Source organism: Lingula anatina, chromosome 8 (assembly GCF_051362555.1).
Source record: "Lingula anatina isolate TDL-2025a chromosome 8, LinAna3.0, whole genome shotgun sequence".
Classification (NCBI taxonomy): domain Eukaryota; kingdom Metazoa; phylum Brachiopoda; class Lingulata; order Lingulida; family Lingulidae; genus Lingula; species Lingula anatina.
In genome coordinates, this window is record NC_141774.1 from 9,875,782 (window position 1) to 9,893,646 (window position 17,865).

The 17,865-nt window shown below is 37.1% G+C and overlaps 1 protein-coding gene across 7 annotated transcripts in view; it reads left to right on the forward strand.

Annotated features, from left to right (window-relative positions):
* Positions 1 to 1,880: 1,880 nt before the first annotated feature.
* The window catches only part of LOC106157133 (kinesin-like protein KIF13A), a 112,275-nt gene continuing 96,290 nt past the window's right edge, over positions 1,881 to 17,865 (forward strand). For all 7 annotated transcript variants that reach the window (XM_086994310.1, XM_086994314.1, XM_086994315.1 and 4 more), the window contains exons 1-2: positions 1,881 to 2,132; positions 2,228 to 2,315. In XM_086994310.1, coding sequence (XP_086850436.1) covers positions 2,081 to 2,132; positions 2,228 to 2,315 — 140 coding nt within the window. In that variant the 5' untranslated portion in view covers positions 1,881 to 2,080. The remainder of the gene's footprint in view (positions 2,133 to 2,227; positions 2,316 to 17,865) is intronic.

The following is a 17,865-nucleotide window of genomic DNA, read 5'->3' on the forward strand; positions in this document are numbered from 1 at the left end:
GGGGGGTCCTGACTCCCCCCCCTTCCCCTTTAATTTCTGAAAAAAAATCACACTTGCAATTAGAATTTTGAGTAGCTGAATCATAGTTCTAAACCGTACCAAATGGCACCTTTCGCCCTCTAAATTACTAAAAAAAAAAAATTCGAGGCCCTTCAGGAGGCCCCGAACCCCATTCCAGGGGGCAAGGTTGGCGTCACATCCGCGGACCCCCCCCCCCCCCCTTCAATAAATCCTGGATCTGCCCCTGCATATGTATTATAATCAAATTCAGACAGTGTCTCATATCATTTGCCATTGTACCTATTCACAGGGAGAAACACCCAAATATAAACTTTTTATCTATATATTAACTTTTACGCAGGAGAACTGTCGCGAAGTAATTGGTACAGTTCACAAATATACAGACTTTTCCAAAAATAGATTTTAAATTATTAAGAAATTGTCATTTTTGTCTTCAAGTAATATTTTCTAAATGCCTATTGCAGTTTGTTACAGTTGTTTAGTGTGTCATCTTTGATGGAGAAGATTTTTGCTCTGCTCGCTTATTTAGGGTCATAAAATTGTATATCTTCTCTGAAGTAAATAAATGCTTTCAAAAATGCATATAATTATAGGCCTACTATGTGTGTTTCTGAGTGTAAAGGATTGTCGAGCCGATCGTAGTTTTCTGTAAAAACTTACTTAAATAACAGAAAGATTTTTTGGATACGCATCTAATATACTTCGTCGCAGTCTTTAGGGTCTTTAGGAAGAACGTAAGTTATTAATTGCTTAAAAAGCAATTCAATGAACGTGCTGTAGGCCGAGTAATAGATCAGCATTCGACACAAAAACTTCATTGATACGCATGCAAAAAAAAAAAAAAAAAAAAAAAAAAAAAAAAAAAAAAAAAAAGAGAGAGAGAGATTGTTAATTTATTTTAAAATGGTCTTACTGTCCCAAAATTCACTCGTTTCGGTAGATGAGACGCATCGCATTTCACCAAACGGCTTTTATATTGCATTGCTGGCTAGTGGAGGAAAAGAACACATCCGTCGATTCACGCTCAACTGCTGCAGCACAAAACTTCATATTGTATGGTGCGTCGTACTGTAGGTTATGCTGTCATCTCGGCTAGTTTACGACCATTAAAACGATACTCAGATAACAGACGGTGAGGGCATCACCGCCAGATTTTACCTCCTCTCTCTCTCTCTCTCTCTCTCTCTCTCTCATGGCATGCGCCGTATTATCTCCTCATTCATCATTTTAGATTAAAAAATGTAACTGAGACGCAAACGTCACGCCTTTCTTTTTTTTCGTGAAATTTAATAGATCTGTCTTCGATTCGGTGCTTTTTAATCAAAATGAGAAAAATGGGCACGCCACAAAAAATGTCACTGGCTCCTGCGTCTACAAGATCCTTAACCACACAACCAATGCAGACATCTTATTATTATTGAACCCTCCTTAAGAAAATTGATTACATCACTTCATGGAAATTATAACAGTAAGAGAGGAAAAAGGAAAGACTGGAGAATGCATTTACCAATATTATATTTGTCGTCCAAACATGAAATGTTTCTGTACTGACTATTTTGAGAACATATCTAGATTTTGATCAGTCAAATAAATCTTTTGGGGCTGATGATTTTTTTCTTCGTGACAGGTTTTACAATGGTTCGCTTTTAGCTGAGATATCCTTTTTTTCTTTCTTTCTTTTTTACACTATTTTACTGTCTTCAAACCTCCAAAACCATGAAATTCTAGACATAAAATGGAGAAGGAAATGTGCCAAAACTTATGGCTTGATTATAGGGGTCACTTTGACACTTAATGTTATAGACGTGAGTCATTGCCGTAGACAGCCGAAGTGTCATCGGCTATGTCCGTGCAAGGAAAGTGCCCGGATGATCATTCAAGTTAAACATGGCGCTCACCTTAGCAAGACGGTCCTGTCACTGTTTATTTTGTGAACTTATGTAAAATGATCAGGGTTAACAGTCATTGCCGAGGTGTTTAAGCCACTGAGAACAAAGGGAATATCATTTTCTTCTCCGTGTTCGATTCGGAGACGAATCGAGGGAGGAATAAGCATAAAATGACGGATAAAGTCAAAGTAGCGGTGCGAGTTCGCCCGTTCAATCGAAGAGGTGGGCTGAGTCTTCTTCATCGATTTCGCGAAAATTCTGAGGATGGTTTTTTCTCGGTGTAAAACTCATGGCGTGAATTTCTTTTTCGTTTTCAGAGGTGGACATAGGGAAACAATGCGTGGTGGACATGAAAGACTGCCAGACCGTTCTGTATCATCCAAGCGGGACCCACGACAAGGACAGGTGAGTGACTGTGACGTCATACAGGTGCGCTGTGACATTCCATTATACTCATTTCGGGCCCTAGATTAATCTTCATTATGCCAGGCCATTAGGGTAACCGTGCCCCGAAGGTGCACAATCAACACACTCGATTTTATTCCTAAGTTTGTGTTTGTTTGGTTGTTTTTGTATGTTTTTGTGGTAAGAATGACCTTTAAGAAACTGGTCTGTATTCACTGATCCCGTCTATGAATAATTATCAAGGGTTATATTTTAAACATGTAATTATTTATGTCATTGGCATACAGGATGCAATTTATTTTTTCCTCTCAATCGAATGCTCAGACCACTTAATCATTTCTCCCTGTGTGCTTTTTATTTTTTCGATGAAAGGAGAAAAATCACCTGTGCATAATCCTGTACCCTTAAATGGCTTAATGTTCATGAATGATTTATTGTTGATATCAGTTTGTTGTTATTATTGATGTATCACTTTCACAGACTATAATTTTTTTGTATACACTATATGGCTGCCCAATACTGAAAGGGAAACAAGTGCAAAATATTTTCATATTTTTATATACTGCCTATGTAACTTGGCATAAAGAACCACCATTTTTGTGTGCACTGTTAATATGGGAAAAAAAAGGGGGGGGGGAGCTGGTGGGTCTCCTGCTGAGTGAGTAATTGTGCATGCAGTTATTGGATCAGATAGTGATAATGATGGTGATGACTGAAAATGACATAATTATTTAAGTGGGCTGTATGACATTTTGAAATTGATCATGATGTAACGAGTCTGTTTCATAATCTGACCTGTGGATGTACACTTGCTGCATATTTGTATTATTGAGAACATTCGGTTGAGAGGAAAAAATAAATTGCTGGAATGTACAATATGGTGTGTCTGACAGTGTGCTGAAACCTATATAAGTGGAAAACAGAGAAAGGAACCAGACAATCACCATAAAAGAGATTGTCTTTGATATTAACTTGATGTAGAATCTTTTCTTTCTCTCTCTCTCTCTCTCTCTCTCTCTTTCTTTCTCTTGCTCTTGCTCGCTCTTAGTACATGCCTGATGTAACATAATGCTCCAATAAGGAACTCATTATAGAGAAAATTGCATTTGCTCTCTCCTTGGAATACAAAGATTCAAAGTCATGAAAAGATAAAACCCTTCCTTGAAAAAGATACTAGGTTCTTCTCGTCCTGAATTCTAGATTAATCCCAGAACAGTTTTTTTGTTCTCAGCTGCATGGCTTTATCAAGGATGGAATGGTTTCTCAGAGTTATTGCTCAAAGACTGATAAAGCCTCTGGTAGCAGGTTGTTCCATTAAAGTGTGTAACAGAGGAGAAATGTGTTGGCAGTGGTTTGTTGGTGAGACCTTACACTGCCCCCCCTGAGTTTATGCCAGGCCAGTGGCATGCAATTTCAGTAGGGAGGGGGGAGGGGTCTTTTATTTTTCCTTCCTTCTTTAACCCCCCCCCCTCCCCAGATCTTACTTGAGAAGACCATAGAGACTAGATCAACGTTTGGAACTTTTCTGTTCAAAAGGGTGATTTCTTCAATCCCCCCCCCCCCAAGGCAGTGTATTTGTGTACTTTGGTATTATACATCTGTCTCTTCAACCCCTCCCCCCCACCCCAGGGAAGGAAAGGGGGGAGAGTGTACCCAGGTATTATACAGCCATGGGCTTTGGGGGTGTACTAGTAAGTTGGTGAACCCACAATAAAAAAACTCATCAACTTGTACCACAAGCCCTCTTTTCATGACTGAAATGAGATAGATGATCATTAGCTGTCCATATATAAACTATTTACTATTTATTGAGATAGGTCAGGGTATCTATTATCTTTTAAGTATCATCGGGGCTTGATGGTTGACCTCATATATTGACCTTATTTAAGTTAAGATTAGGGGGCGTACTGTGTGTGTAGACCCACATTTGTGTCAAGGACAGCAAGGTTGTCAGGAGAGTTTGAAGTTAAAGGGTATTTTAACTGGCAATGGCAAAGAAAAAGAGGGGAAGTTTTGAAAAAAGTGTGACTGTGACTTTTATGTGTCACATTTATGAAAACTTATTAATATATCAGGTCAAAACTGCCATAGATAAGGGGTTAGAAAGAAACCCACTCTAAAGGCTCACTCTGATTGAAAATTTGAACTTGAATTCCACATTATGTCCATATTTGTGTCCACTTAAATAAAACAAGGGGGTAAAAGTCCATGTCTTTAGAAAAAGAACCCCCTCCCCCTTAGAGTTGTCCACTGCAGTAAAATAACTCTGAAATGATATTCATGTTTGTAACTTGTGGTAATTGTGCTATCTGAGCTATTAAATTTATAACATTGTACTAGTAAGTAATAGATCATCTCCAGTGATAAACCTGCATGTGACACACATTATATATACATGACACATAAGTACAGTACAAAGCTGGCATGTGGTGGAGATCTTACTAATGCTTTGGTGGATGTCCGAAAAACAAAATATCCAGACATGCTGTTAATACATGCATTTATACATGGTGTGTTATATGCATTTATGCATGGTATGTTACATGCATTTATGCATGGCGTGCGTGTATTGGAGATACGCCGCATTTGGGTCTTATGTTCTCGATATCCGTTGTGGTATATATTACGCCATCTGCATGTAATTTTGGCCATTCAGTTTTTGCATCTGCTTAAATGTGAGGTTTAGAATGTCTGGAAGAGAGGTCGTAAAATCCAGTCAAATTTAATTTGCATGTAATTTTGGCCATTCAGGTTTTGCATCTAGTCCAATGTGAGGTTTAGAATGTCTGATAGTGAGATCATAAAATTCAGTCAAATTTAATTTGAAATTACTGTTTGCTTTGGCCCTGATTTATTGTAGGATAATAACGAAATCATCCTCATCAGTTATTTAATTTTTGGGTTCAGTACATGGTTTTGTCCAAAAATTATATATTTCTGTCTAATTCCATTGAAGTCCTGTCTGTTACTGTTCTCATCTATGTGGTGTAATAACATCTGATATCATCCTCATCAATTTTATTTATTGATTTTTATTCAGTCTTACAGACTCTGCAGTGAGTTCAAAAGTTTACGACTTTATCCTACTGGGAATATTATGATATATATTATGCTTACTGTTAGAGCCAGTTTGCAGCTAATCTTTAAAGGGATAATAACTCTTCGTTTTGGGCAAAAAATGAATTTTCCTGGAGTAAACAACAAGTTTCCCATACTTACCAATGGTTAATGAATCCATTTTTACATTCAAAGTTAGTCCCTGGTTTTTTTCTAAAAAGTTTGGTTTTTTGTTAAAATCTCTTAAGAGATTATAACTGAGTACAGCCATCAATGGAGGTCATGTGATCTAAAGACAAGCTCAGATATCAGAATAATAGCTATAACTGCTGTTTTTGTGGTACAACAGAATATATTATATTTCTATGAGTTGTTCACAATGTTTTTATTGTGAAATATAGATCTCATACGAAGAGTTATTATCCCTTTAACTGTTTATGAATCAAAGTGATTAAGTATGCTCAGAGATTTCCTTTTTGCGTTCATAGAAAATGCAAGAAATTCATGCAGCTTTATATTAAGCAAAAAAGAAAGGGTTGCAAGACAGGTCCGGAAAGGGGGTGGGAGAGGGGTTGGGGGTTTCAATAAGAATGCAATTTTGGAAAGGTGAATGTTTGCTTTGATTTAAGATATTATCTAGATTCTGTGATGTTTTGGCTGAAAGGTACTCATTTTTTTTTTTTTTTTGGAAAAAACACCTGCTCCACCTCCCCCCCCCCCCCTCTCCCCCTTGTAAATTTCTGGCTACAGGCCTGCAAAACATTGATTTTCTCTTTTTTTTATTTGAACTATGTCATAGTGATTGATAGTAACTACAAGCACCTTGGGATAATGCCTAAAAATTATGCGATTGCCTTTTTTCAGCTAGAATCCCAGAAATGGTTTGTCTAACCTCTAGACTTACTATAATATTATTCTCTCTGTGTTTATACATTTGGCCTAAATCTTGTTTTATGTAACCAGAAATTAGTTCTGATGCCATTATAACACTCCCAGGCTATGGCTATTAGGACTAGAGCTAGGAAGTTATGACTTCATAAAGCCCACATCATGACATGATGCTAACTGGGGAAGTTATAAAATTATCTCTCTGTGTGTGTTTGTGTATGTGTGTGAGAGAGAGAGAGAGAGAAAAAAAAAAAAGAGAGAGAGAGAGAGAGAGAGAGAGAAGCAAAATAATTCTGAATAATGAAGACCATTCCTCCTCAATCAACTCAAAGAAAAAAAGAAGCACCCACCCCTCCACCCTAATTTAGGAAAGTGGATTCTGTTAAGAAAGATGTTCATAGAATCTTACAGTATAAAACAGTATAAAAATATACTTTAAAATCATATGGATGCAGTATGTGTAGATATCTGAAGCCCCTCTCCCACTGTAAAGTACTAGACAATACTGGACAATACTGGTGCACTTCTGCTGTCAGGCAGGTGCTTTATCTAACTTCTCAGCTCTGGTCTCCTCTTTCTATTAGTATTCAGGGCAGAAATTCTTCCTCCTCTTGGCTGTGTTCCACCTGTTTATTTGTGACAGAGGGTTAAGAAAATGTTGGTTTAGGTATGTCTGTAATTATCAAAAGAAATGGAGAAAATTTCACTATTATCAAACATTTTTTTTTTTTTAATTAATAAAAGCTGGTCCTTCCATGTCTTGGCAAGTTGTTAAAAATGGTTTTAAGTTTTGACCTTGGTCTTGAAATACATCAAACTGGGGGTGGGGGGGGGGAGTGCAGGAATGACATCATTCTAAACTTGTTCAGAACTCCACAAAGAGAAAAAATGGCAAAAGTGACCAGCTGGTTAGACTATTTTATCCAGATACTGATCTGCTATATAGTCAGTCCACAGAGAGAGAAAAACCGGAACAGATGCAGTAAACTGACCTTTTATTTCTCTTTAAGAGAGATTTCAAATATATTTGGAATTGAAGATTACTGTCATTTTCCCTGGAATATACTGATAGAGTCTGTTAATGTCTCATCTTTAGTCATTAAAATCCCATTGTATTAGGGTAACCTTCACAGGATGTGTGTATTGTATTTGAAGCACTTTGCCAGCTTGTGTCTGGGTAGCCACTCTTGCCGTTTCAGAAGTACATGTATACTTAGTCATACTTAGGGGGCATTCCCATAGGTTTTAGATTGATCTATCCCCATGGGGAGTCTCACTAGATTACTGTCAGATAATCTGGCTTAAATGTCCGTCTTGCCTACTACAAGCTGTAAGGGGGTAATTAACTTTCGTGCCCGCTCGGCTGACGGCTATTTAGCATGAACCCCCAGGGAGTTAGGTCGATCTAGTTGGATCGATCTAATCTCTGGGAATGGGGTCTTAGTCACATCTTTTTCTGAGCCTGTCTTCCCCAATAAAACTTTTTTTTTGGCCTACAGGCTCTTCCTGGGGTAAAACGTCTTCTGACCTGAAGCAGAAAATGGTGGCCAGAAACTGAACAAATTTATGAAATTTAAGATAATTTTAAAGCATTTTTAAGCTGTCTTATGGTGGCTTTAAGGGTGAGGACAGTAAGGTTACAAGCTAGTTTTTAAAATTATCAAGCAGATTTAGTGTCTTACCTGGCTTTGATATAGCAACTAACAGATTAAATGTGAATTGCTGTTCAAGACTTTATTATTTATTGGGTACTAGCAAAATAAGTATATAAATGGATAAAAAATAAGTAAATTATAAATAAAGCTGAAGTTAAAACCTCATTCTATTTTACTAGTATTCTGTTTAAATAAAATGTGTTAACTTCAGATAAGTTAATAAATAAAATTAATTAAATATTGATAAATGTAAAAATAAATAAATAAAAAGAAATGAAAAAGATTTTAAACATGAGCTTCAAAATAAGCTCAAGTTAGAACAACTCATTCCATTGTAGCTATTCAAAATGTCTTAACTTCAGATGTATTGATTCATTTTCTCCTTGCTTAGCAGAATGCAACCCAATTAAGATTTCTAAAAAAAAAGAAGCTGGCACACGATTTATCACATTAGGTTAATTTGTAATCTTATTATGATTGAGGGAAATCAGGGTTTTTTATCATTATTTCCACTGTTTTCTCTTTCTGCTATTATAAATCAAATAAAGGCTGTATCAGATTACTAAATATAGATGAATTACAGATTGAAAATGACCATTATCCAGTCTAGCAATCATAAAGAATATTGCTTTATCATTGCATAGGAAAGATGAAAATAGATAAACAAAGGAGATTGGAAATGCGATCACGAAGAAGAAAAAAAAAGGCTTGAAAACAAGCAGTTTCTTTGACAGTTTGGTTTAGCGGGTCCTGTCCCTGTATCTAGGCACTATCCAGAGAATTTAGTGCTTGGCAGAAAGCCCACAAATTATAAAGCAAGTTAGATTAAATCAATTTCAAATTATGAAATTAAAGGAACAGCAGAAATTGAGTCTATGATCAGGATGCAAAGTGAATTTTGCGTCATTGGCTGTTATGTCCTGTGTCAAAAAGCAATTTATCTGGATTTTGTCAAGTCAATAAATAATAGTGCCTGGTGACATGTTGATTTTTTATTTTCCTTTTTTTTTTTTGGGGGGGGGGGGTTTAAAATATTGGAACAATTGTTTTGCTTGGAAATATTGGCTATGAAATAAAAAAGAAAAAAAAATACAAAAAAAATAGGACTCAAGTACTCAGGGTGAGATGATCTCCTTAGGCTTTTCACACACCAGAATTGACTGACTAAAAAGTGTTAAATCCACACCCAGACACTTACACTGTGAAAAACACACAAGAAAAAAATACAACCAATTAAAGAGACCACTCTCCCTAAAAAACTGGCTGACCAAAAGCTGTAGGGTATTTTGCTAAGAATATAATCCTGTTGAAATACAAGACTGTTTCCCTACCGTGTTGTTTTATCTGAACGCTGCAAGGATGGTGAAGTACTAGACACAACATTGGTTTTGCCAAGGGCAGTCAAACAATCATTTACTAACTGTGCAGAAGAGGTCAGAACCCAGACAAATATTTAGCCTTTTTTTTTCTTTTTGTATCTGTCTGTCTTTTTCTATTTATTTTTGATTTGTGTGTCCTGTAGCCTACACATCTCTCTCTCTCTCTCTCTCTCACACACACACACACACACACACACACACACACACACACACACACACACACATGCACACATTAATGAACAACTTATCCATTAAACATTGAACACCCTCCACAATAAATAAATAAATAAATAAATAAATGATAAAAAGCAAACAATGTTGTATCTATTTTCTTGTATTTCTGCCCACCACTTCAAGCTGTCAATCCCAACATTTTAGGGCACACACACAGACCTCAGCATTGATATTTAGCATGGGATTCTGCCAACCTTATCTCTATGCTCTGACTGATCCACACTTTAACAAATGCAACATATGAGAATTGCTTCCATAGAGACGGTATGGATTGACTGAACATGTTTCTAAAGTGATATTTTGATGTTCATCCCAATTCTCAGCTGTGAATGGATCAGCTGGTTGTAAGAAAAATATTGGCATCTTTCTGCTGGCTAAGGGTTAGAATACAGGATGGGATAGGCTTATGGTGGATGTATTGTTAGTGTAAAATTCTCCTAGAAAAATATGCCTGTCTGTCTGCCTTTCTACTTGTGTTGTGTATCTGTCTGTCTAATTAACCAGCTGTTTGTCTCTGTCTGTCTGTCTGTCTGTCTGTCTGATCATTCACATTTGTCTGTCTGTCATTTTCTGCCTTTCTGCCTGTCTGTCTGTCTGTCTGACACTTTCTGTCTGTTTGTCTGTCTGCATTTCTTGTATTTTATTTACCCCTTTCATTGCATTGTTTATTCGTCCATTTATTCTTTCATTCAATCAGAATATCTGAATAGCCTTCATGTTCTATCATTAGAACCAGAAGACATAGACTGTGCATACATGTACATAAAAACAGTGAAAATGGCTCCCTCTAGGTTTCTGGCAGTGACATGTGAACGGTGGTCTAATAGCATGTATCACACTGTCGGGGAGATTTTTACAGCGAGAAACATACATTTACTCTTCTAGAACACCACATCGAGGTGGCTGGGAGCTTGTAACAACCTTCCTCCGCACACTTTATGCTCTCTGCTGGTTTTATTGATCGTTGTTATGGAAACTGCCAAGGGAGCCTTGATGGCCGACAATCAGAAAGGAATTTATGTCTTAGATGATGTTTTAGTGGCAGTGTTTGCATGTCTGTTTGTCTGATGGTAATTTGGCCATGGAAGAAAAAGGCTTTCAAGTGTACTAGTCTAGAAACGGGGGTTTCTTGGATTCAATTTTCCTTTTTGAAATTGGGTTCTTGCTTTGGTTAGGCTGAGAAGGTATTTTTTTGGCAAAATCAAATTTCTTTTTATTAATAAGGCATTACTGTGTCTTGTGAGTGTCAGTGAGAGTTAATATTTATGTCAGTCAGTTGGCAGATTATTCTGTCTTTGAAAAATATGATCATTAAATTTGGTGGTAAATGCCAAATGAGAGCCAAGGATAAGAAAACTGAATGGAATTCAGTGTTTTTATCTCAATATTGAAGCACTACTAGTATCTCTTTTAATGATAATGACATTGAGGACGTCTTTATCTTGGTCTACTGATTTTCTTTTCCACAAAGCGAAGACAATAATCTCATTAATAGACGTATTATTCCACAAACCCATCTACCTCTTGCAACAGAATAGATTATAATTTCTGGAAAGGCCGAATCAATAAATTGGCGATTGCAACAACGTTTAGAAAAAATTTTCCACGATGGCCATTTAGATAGTCTGTATGCGTTTAGGGGGGCCCCTGGGGTTTCCAGGAATTTTCCTAGGACTTTGGGCATTTAACTTCCATAGAGAGGGAAATTACAGCTTTTAGCCATTTCATTATGATTAGTGCCTCTCGTTGTTATGATAAGCGGGCCGCGCTGCAGCATTTAATTACCTGGCTTTAATGGTGATTGATTGATTTAGATGAACACAGTCAAGTGAGGTTGTTTGACCAGACAGTGTTGAGATGGAGAGAGTTGGATGAGATGGGGGGGGGGGGGGGTTAATGTGTGTGTGCGTGTGTGTGTGTGTGTGTGTGAGTGTGTGTGTGTGTGTGAGAGAGAGAGAGAGAGAGAGAGAGAGAGAGAGAGAGAGAGAGAGAGAGAGAGAGAGATTTAGCCATAAAATAAATATAGTATGATTTGTGGGGAATCCAGTACCCTGTAAAAGCTTGTTCTTAACCAGTTTCAGACACTCTCTCTATCTCTCTTTCTCTCCCCCCTCCCCACCCCCACCCCCACACACACACACTGAGAGAGAGAGAGAGAGAGAGAGAGAGAGAGAGAGAGAGACTATTTTTGGCAGGTATGATAACAGTCCTAGTACCTCACCCCAGACAGCAGGCCAGTTATCCAGAAGCTAAATTGCTACTGTCTGTGGACAACATAACTGGACATGTTAGCAATCATTTCCCCAGCAGGTGAAATATTCTTCAGACAGAGCCATACCTGTAGATTTCTAAGAAGATTGAGAAGATGAACGACTGTAACTGACAACTGTATGCCTTGATTGAGTACCTGCTGTGAACACACCTGAGTTTGAAATTTTCTGAGAGACCTGAGAATTTTTATAGAGAATTGAAAGGAATATATGGCTGTTCTGGCATGGTAGTTTTTATTTGATAGTGTATATGGCCCTATTCAGAATAGATGATCCCAGTACTAACTGATTCGCCACCCAAATATGGCTGACCATACCTCAAAAGAGATGCTGCCGATTCTCGATGATCTCTCCGCCTTTACACACGTCATTGCTACAGGGGCCTAGTAATTAAACCTCAAAGCCGAGATATAAGCCGTTTTAAGGCGCGTGTGGAGACCATCAGGAATCAGCGGTATCTCTTTTGAAATGTGGTCGGCCATATTTAGTTGGCGGATCAGTTATTGCTCTGATCATCTATTCTGAGTGGGGCTCATGTTTTTTGTATGTGTTCAGTTTGCATAGATGATGATTGATATGCTGAGGTAACTTCTGAAAAATACATTTATTTCCTCCATGATATATTTTCATAAGTGGTAATTACTTGGTTTCTGTGACAGCTACAGGCATAATCTGTGTATTCATACATTCCCTTAAGAAGGTTACTGAACAGGTTATGAAATTTAGGAGAACAGTTACAGACTGCAACATTAACAATGACCCCATGCCAAATACTAGTAAAATTGAAACCAGGCCAGTCAATTTGTGTCAATTTGTTCAGTTCATGGCCGTTATTTTAGCTCTGGACCAGCAGATTCTTTGACTCCCAATAAACTGGGCTAAAAGTGAAAGTGTTTGGCAAAGACCTGTAGTGACTCTGATGGTATTTGTAAACTTAAGACACTATCAAAGTAAATTATTAACCTCATAAAGCTGAAGGTGCAATGGGGGTTTAAAGTTACTCAGTCTGTCCACCCCATAAGCCATATGCAATACTGTTCAGAACCGTACCAACAAAAGTAAAAACCAGTTTTTCAGAGAACACCAGATACTGGCATTGCTTTATATGAAATTAATCTTTCAATGGGCACTGGAAGAATATACCATAGCATGTAATGTAGCCAACTATGATGATGTAAGGTGGACTATATGGAAGTTGAGTTAGCTCAGGGTCTAAGACCTTGGCCAACTTTTAACCCGAGCCTGTCAAGAAGCTGAACCCTAATGCCCACATGAATCCAATTTGTTGCCCAGCAGGGCATAGACAGCAGGGGAAATTATGTTATGCCATATATAAAAACAGAAGTGCTGTTAACTGTTTATAGCCTTGGGGATATTCATGCATTTTTGGTGATGCGGTCTAACCTAATATCTGTCAAAGCAATAAGATATAAATTGTAAATATAATCGTTTTCAAATGTGTGAGTATGCATGTGAGTGTGTGCGTGCACACAGTTGTGTGTATATTTATTATAAAAAATTTTACAGAAAAATGTTACTGTATTCAAAGAATTTGTTTGGATATATTGATATATAGTGCAAAACTGGCATGAGCGTAAGGGTTACAGTAATCTTCTGCTCTTTCTATAATATTTGACTCTAAGCCAATAAAATATACAGAATGTTATCTGATGGGAGGATGAAGGAGGAAAAAGGACCTACAGGGGAACAGGTTAACTAAAAAGGGTTTTAAATGGAATACAAAAAGTGGACAGCTTTCCTGCTATTACTAGAGGAATGGGCCAAACTGCAGATTATTGGTGGAATCACAATAAACCAAGCGCCTTGATATAACAGTTTGATTCTGGCATTCAGCATTCCTCATTTATTTATTTATTGCTTGAGCTAGTATTTAAAAAAATTCAACCGAGTCCGTTCCTGTAAGAGCCAGTTGGAGTGTACAGAGAAAAAAAAAGTAAGAAAAATTACCGGAAGTGCTATGAAGTTATTCGTAGAATATGTACAATGTATGTGCATGTCGCACCTGTCTTATGTGCATTGATTTGATCAAATTGACCAGAGTGGGACAAAGCTGCTCTAACCACAATCATTTATTTGCTCGGTTTGAGCTGATGATTGCCTGTCTAACTCAGAGTCCTTATTTTTTCTCCTCTTATTAACACGCTACTGGATTGAAAAAATACTATACCGAGATGGCATTTGTAAGTATCACATTGCCAGTGCTGTATTGGCATTGCATAGAAATGTCATCTATTCTGTGGAAAGCATTGTATTAGTGAACATTAGATGTTTTATGCAAGATTTTCGTACTTTTTAAGTAGGTTAGGAAAGTGAGTAGTGAATGTGCCTATTTATTTTTTTATTTTTTTTAGGGGAGGTGTCAGAAAAAAGTAAATGAATAAAATGAAATAAAAAAAAATTTTTTTAAAGATTTATACAAAAAAATTTCATCATACATTGGGTACCATGGCTTACAGCAGTTGTCAGGACAAAAATTCACAATTTTAGACATATGTTCGATCCAAATATATTGTGGTGTGAACAGCACTTAACCCAGCAGGCAAATAGAATGGACACGAACAGGAAATTGGTCATCAGTGAACGGGAAGTCTAAAACCAACAACCAAGCACGCTTCCCTGTTTTCTGATGCATAGATTTGCTAAGCAGGGATGAGCTTTATTATAAAGAGAGAGGCAAAAGAGATATATTGCCTGTTTCTTGTCTAGTTTTCTATTTTTCTATTTTTTTTTTTTTTTCTGTTTACAATTTTTTAAAATTTATTTATTTTTTGATATTTTCATAACTTATGATACTTTTGTTGATTGCTTTTCCTCACATTAACTGTACCCACAGCATCTTGTAGAGCAATCAGCTGAAGGGATTGTAACCCTGACCTCATTCTGGAAAACCATTTAAGCCGTTCACCAAATTCTATGGCCACGTACTAAATTCTGCCAACTATCTGAACTACAGAAACGTTCCTGGCACCCCCCTGTCAGCAAACTAAAGTACATACTTCTACTGCCAATTCACCTGTCCACAGATAATGACGTGCATGCGTGGCTAACCCATTTCTGCTAGTCCCATGTGCATACCTATTTGCAGTGACATACGTGCGCACTCAACTCATTCCCGCTGGTCGCATGTGGTTGTGCATGCGTCACTGGAAATAGGCATGCACGCACGACCAACAGAAATTGGTTACCTGCACATGCGCATCATTAACTGTTGAAAGGTGAATTGACTCCCACAGGCTGTCATTACTGCAATAGATTGATAGCGACAAAAGGAGTAATTATACAGCAAGGAAATGCCACATGCTTGGTTTCATTGACTGCTTACAGAACATCCACAGAGTTCAAGCAACAATTGCCAGAGTTTGTGGTTAGCTAAATGAACGTCATGAAACATGGACAGAACACTTAAGAGCTTCAATCTACTTTTTATTCAGAAAGTGTCTAATACTTGCAAGCTTGAGGAGGCAGGTGGTTGATTGCAATATTCTAAGTCAATGTGCAGTTCTTTTCAAAATGGCTATAAGTCATATATTGTGTTGACTCTGTAACAGAAATGATATGGAGGTTTTTTTTTTTTTTTTTTTTGCAAGTGTATTGTCAGCTTAATAAAACAGCCAGTAGACTTCATTAGACCATACAGAGACCTGTGGTACAATCTGCATGAAGACCTACAATAAATTTTTTAAGCATGCAAAGTTGTGTGTGCAAGCACTCTCTTCGTAGTCTTGTAATCCAATTTCTCTAACATGTAAACGTTGGATGAGCCTCGTTGGTTTTAATGGCCAGTAAAACACTCTCTCAATCTAATAACCGTATTTAATTGAAGATATTTGCCCTTTGTTGTCCTTCGTTAAGTGCTGTTGTGGTAAATTGAGTTCAAACGGGAGAAAAAACACATTTATGTATCTCTGGGGTCCTGATGGACCGTGCAGTTGTTATTGTGTTTTCCTAGAACCAAGGTCCTAAAGCACCTGCCTCATGAAAATTACCAGTAAAGAAGTTGTTCAGGCCCATTGCCCGGCTAGGGAAGGAGAGGGGGGTACTTATTACTACACACCCTTTTGGCCAAGTACAATGATCTAGATCAAATCAAAATTTGATCTAGATAATAGGTCATCTTTCATTCAGTGTAAAAATTTGTTGCTAAGTTTTTTTTAATGGGCCTATACTTACCACTAACAGATCCGTGTATCAAATATGGCCGATTCACTTGAAAACTTGGCGCATAATCCCTTAATAGACAAGGAGGGGGATTACACAGTGAGCTTTCAAGTGGGGCGGCCATATTTTTTGCCTTGATTGTGAGTGCAGCCTAGGATGTTTTTATGTTGATTTAAGGTTTGGAAAGAAAGAAGGAAAGACAGGCTGACAGACAGACAGACAGACATTCGGATAGACAGTGGACAGTGGAGTTTTAAAGAAATAAAAGAGAATTCAGGGGAATAGAAAGGTAGCAGCCAGAAGAGAGAAACACAGAAAGAATGAAATGTTATTGTGAGAAGAAACTGATGGATATAAAATGAACAGACAAGCTCAGGGGACAGACAAATAAAAAGACAGACGCACAGCAGTTTAAAAGAAATGAAAGAACTAAAAAGTCAACAGAAAAAGCGATAAACAAGAAAAGGAAAAGAGAGAAAAGAGAGGAAAAAAAGATTATATGAGGAAAAAATGAAAAATCAATGTGCATTTGAACCCTCTTAGAAAGTCCCCAGATCAGTGTTGCTTCTTGTTTCCCTCATTGGCGAGGGGTTTAGCCTAGAAGCACAGGATCTCTGGCAATCCTGGCTTCGATTACCTACCATTGTGACACATAATCAATTTTGTGTGGTCGAGGTTTGCAGGGTTTACGTATTTGTTGGAAGGCAGCGTTCACAAAGGTCCCCATTTAGAGAACATCAGACCCGATCCAGATTCGTTCATTCATCTTCACACTATTCTTCATTAAGGCTGTACCTGACACACTGGAAAATAAGGATAACGAAAAACAATATTTTGGTTGATTCAGAAGAAAATTTAAACTCAAAAATATTTAAAGCATTTATAGTATATTCCATTTAAAGTACACCTGACCCTCATGTAGATCCAATCTGAAAAAGTAAAGTGCTGAGATTTAAGAAATTAAGAAAAATGTCCAAAACGATCCATTAGGAGCATATATGACTCTACACAATATTAAAAATTAGAATAAAAAATTGCTAGATAAATGCTAAATTAAGATATATGTGATAATGATAACAATGGTAATGGGTCAGTAATATATATTTTTTGTTCAAACAGGATGGAATATAACAAACAAATGAAACGACTTTCCTGTAAGATTTACTCACAGCTCTGCTTTTGCATTCAGAGTAAAAAAAAAAAAAAAAAAAAGGAAAATGGAGGCAATACACACATTTGTGAATGTAAACATCCCAGCTATAACTGGAGTTCTGTGGAAACATACATCATGATTAGGTAAATATACTGTCAGCAGAGGAGATCAGTACCTGCTATAAGATGTACTGTGCTCTCTGCCTTGCTTCATTTTCTCAGTCTGTCAGCTGATTCAGAAGTGGATATTTTTGATTCATGGCCCCAGAAGGATCAGCTACATCATATTTTTGTGCTAAGAAGGAGGAAGAAGGAAATTTTTTTTTTTAAATCAGCCTTGTAAAATACTAAATGAAATCATTGCCAGTAAAGTTGAATAGGAGCATTTTTTCCTTCCAGAATAATGAATAACTTGTATTTTCCTCTCTTGAGTACAAGTCTTCTCTTCGAATTGATTTTGCCCTGTGGTAATATGGTGACCATGATAAAGTGATCTTTTCAATGGGGAAAAATAACCAATCTTTCATATATATATATTACATTCAAGTCATTGAAAATGTATTCCTGATTGACATTTGAGATGTTTTTTACTGTATAGGAAATAGAACTATAAGGAAGCTTGCTTTTGAAGTTTGTTACTGCCACTCAGTGGGAATATTATGCTCTAATTTTGAGAATTTATGGTTGAAAAAATACACTATCTGTCAAAATTCATGATTTTCCCCATTGAAAAGAT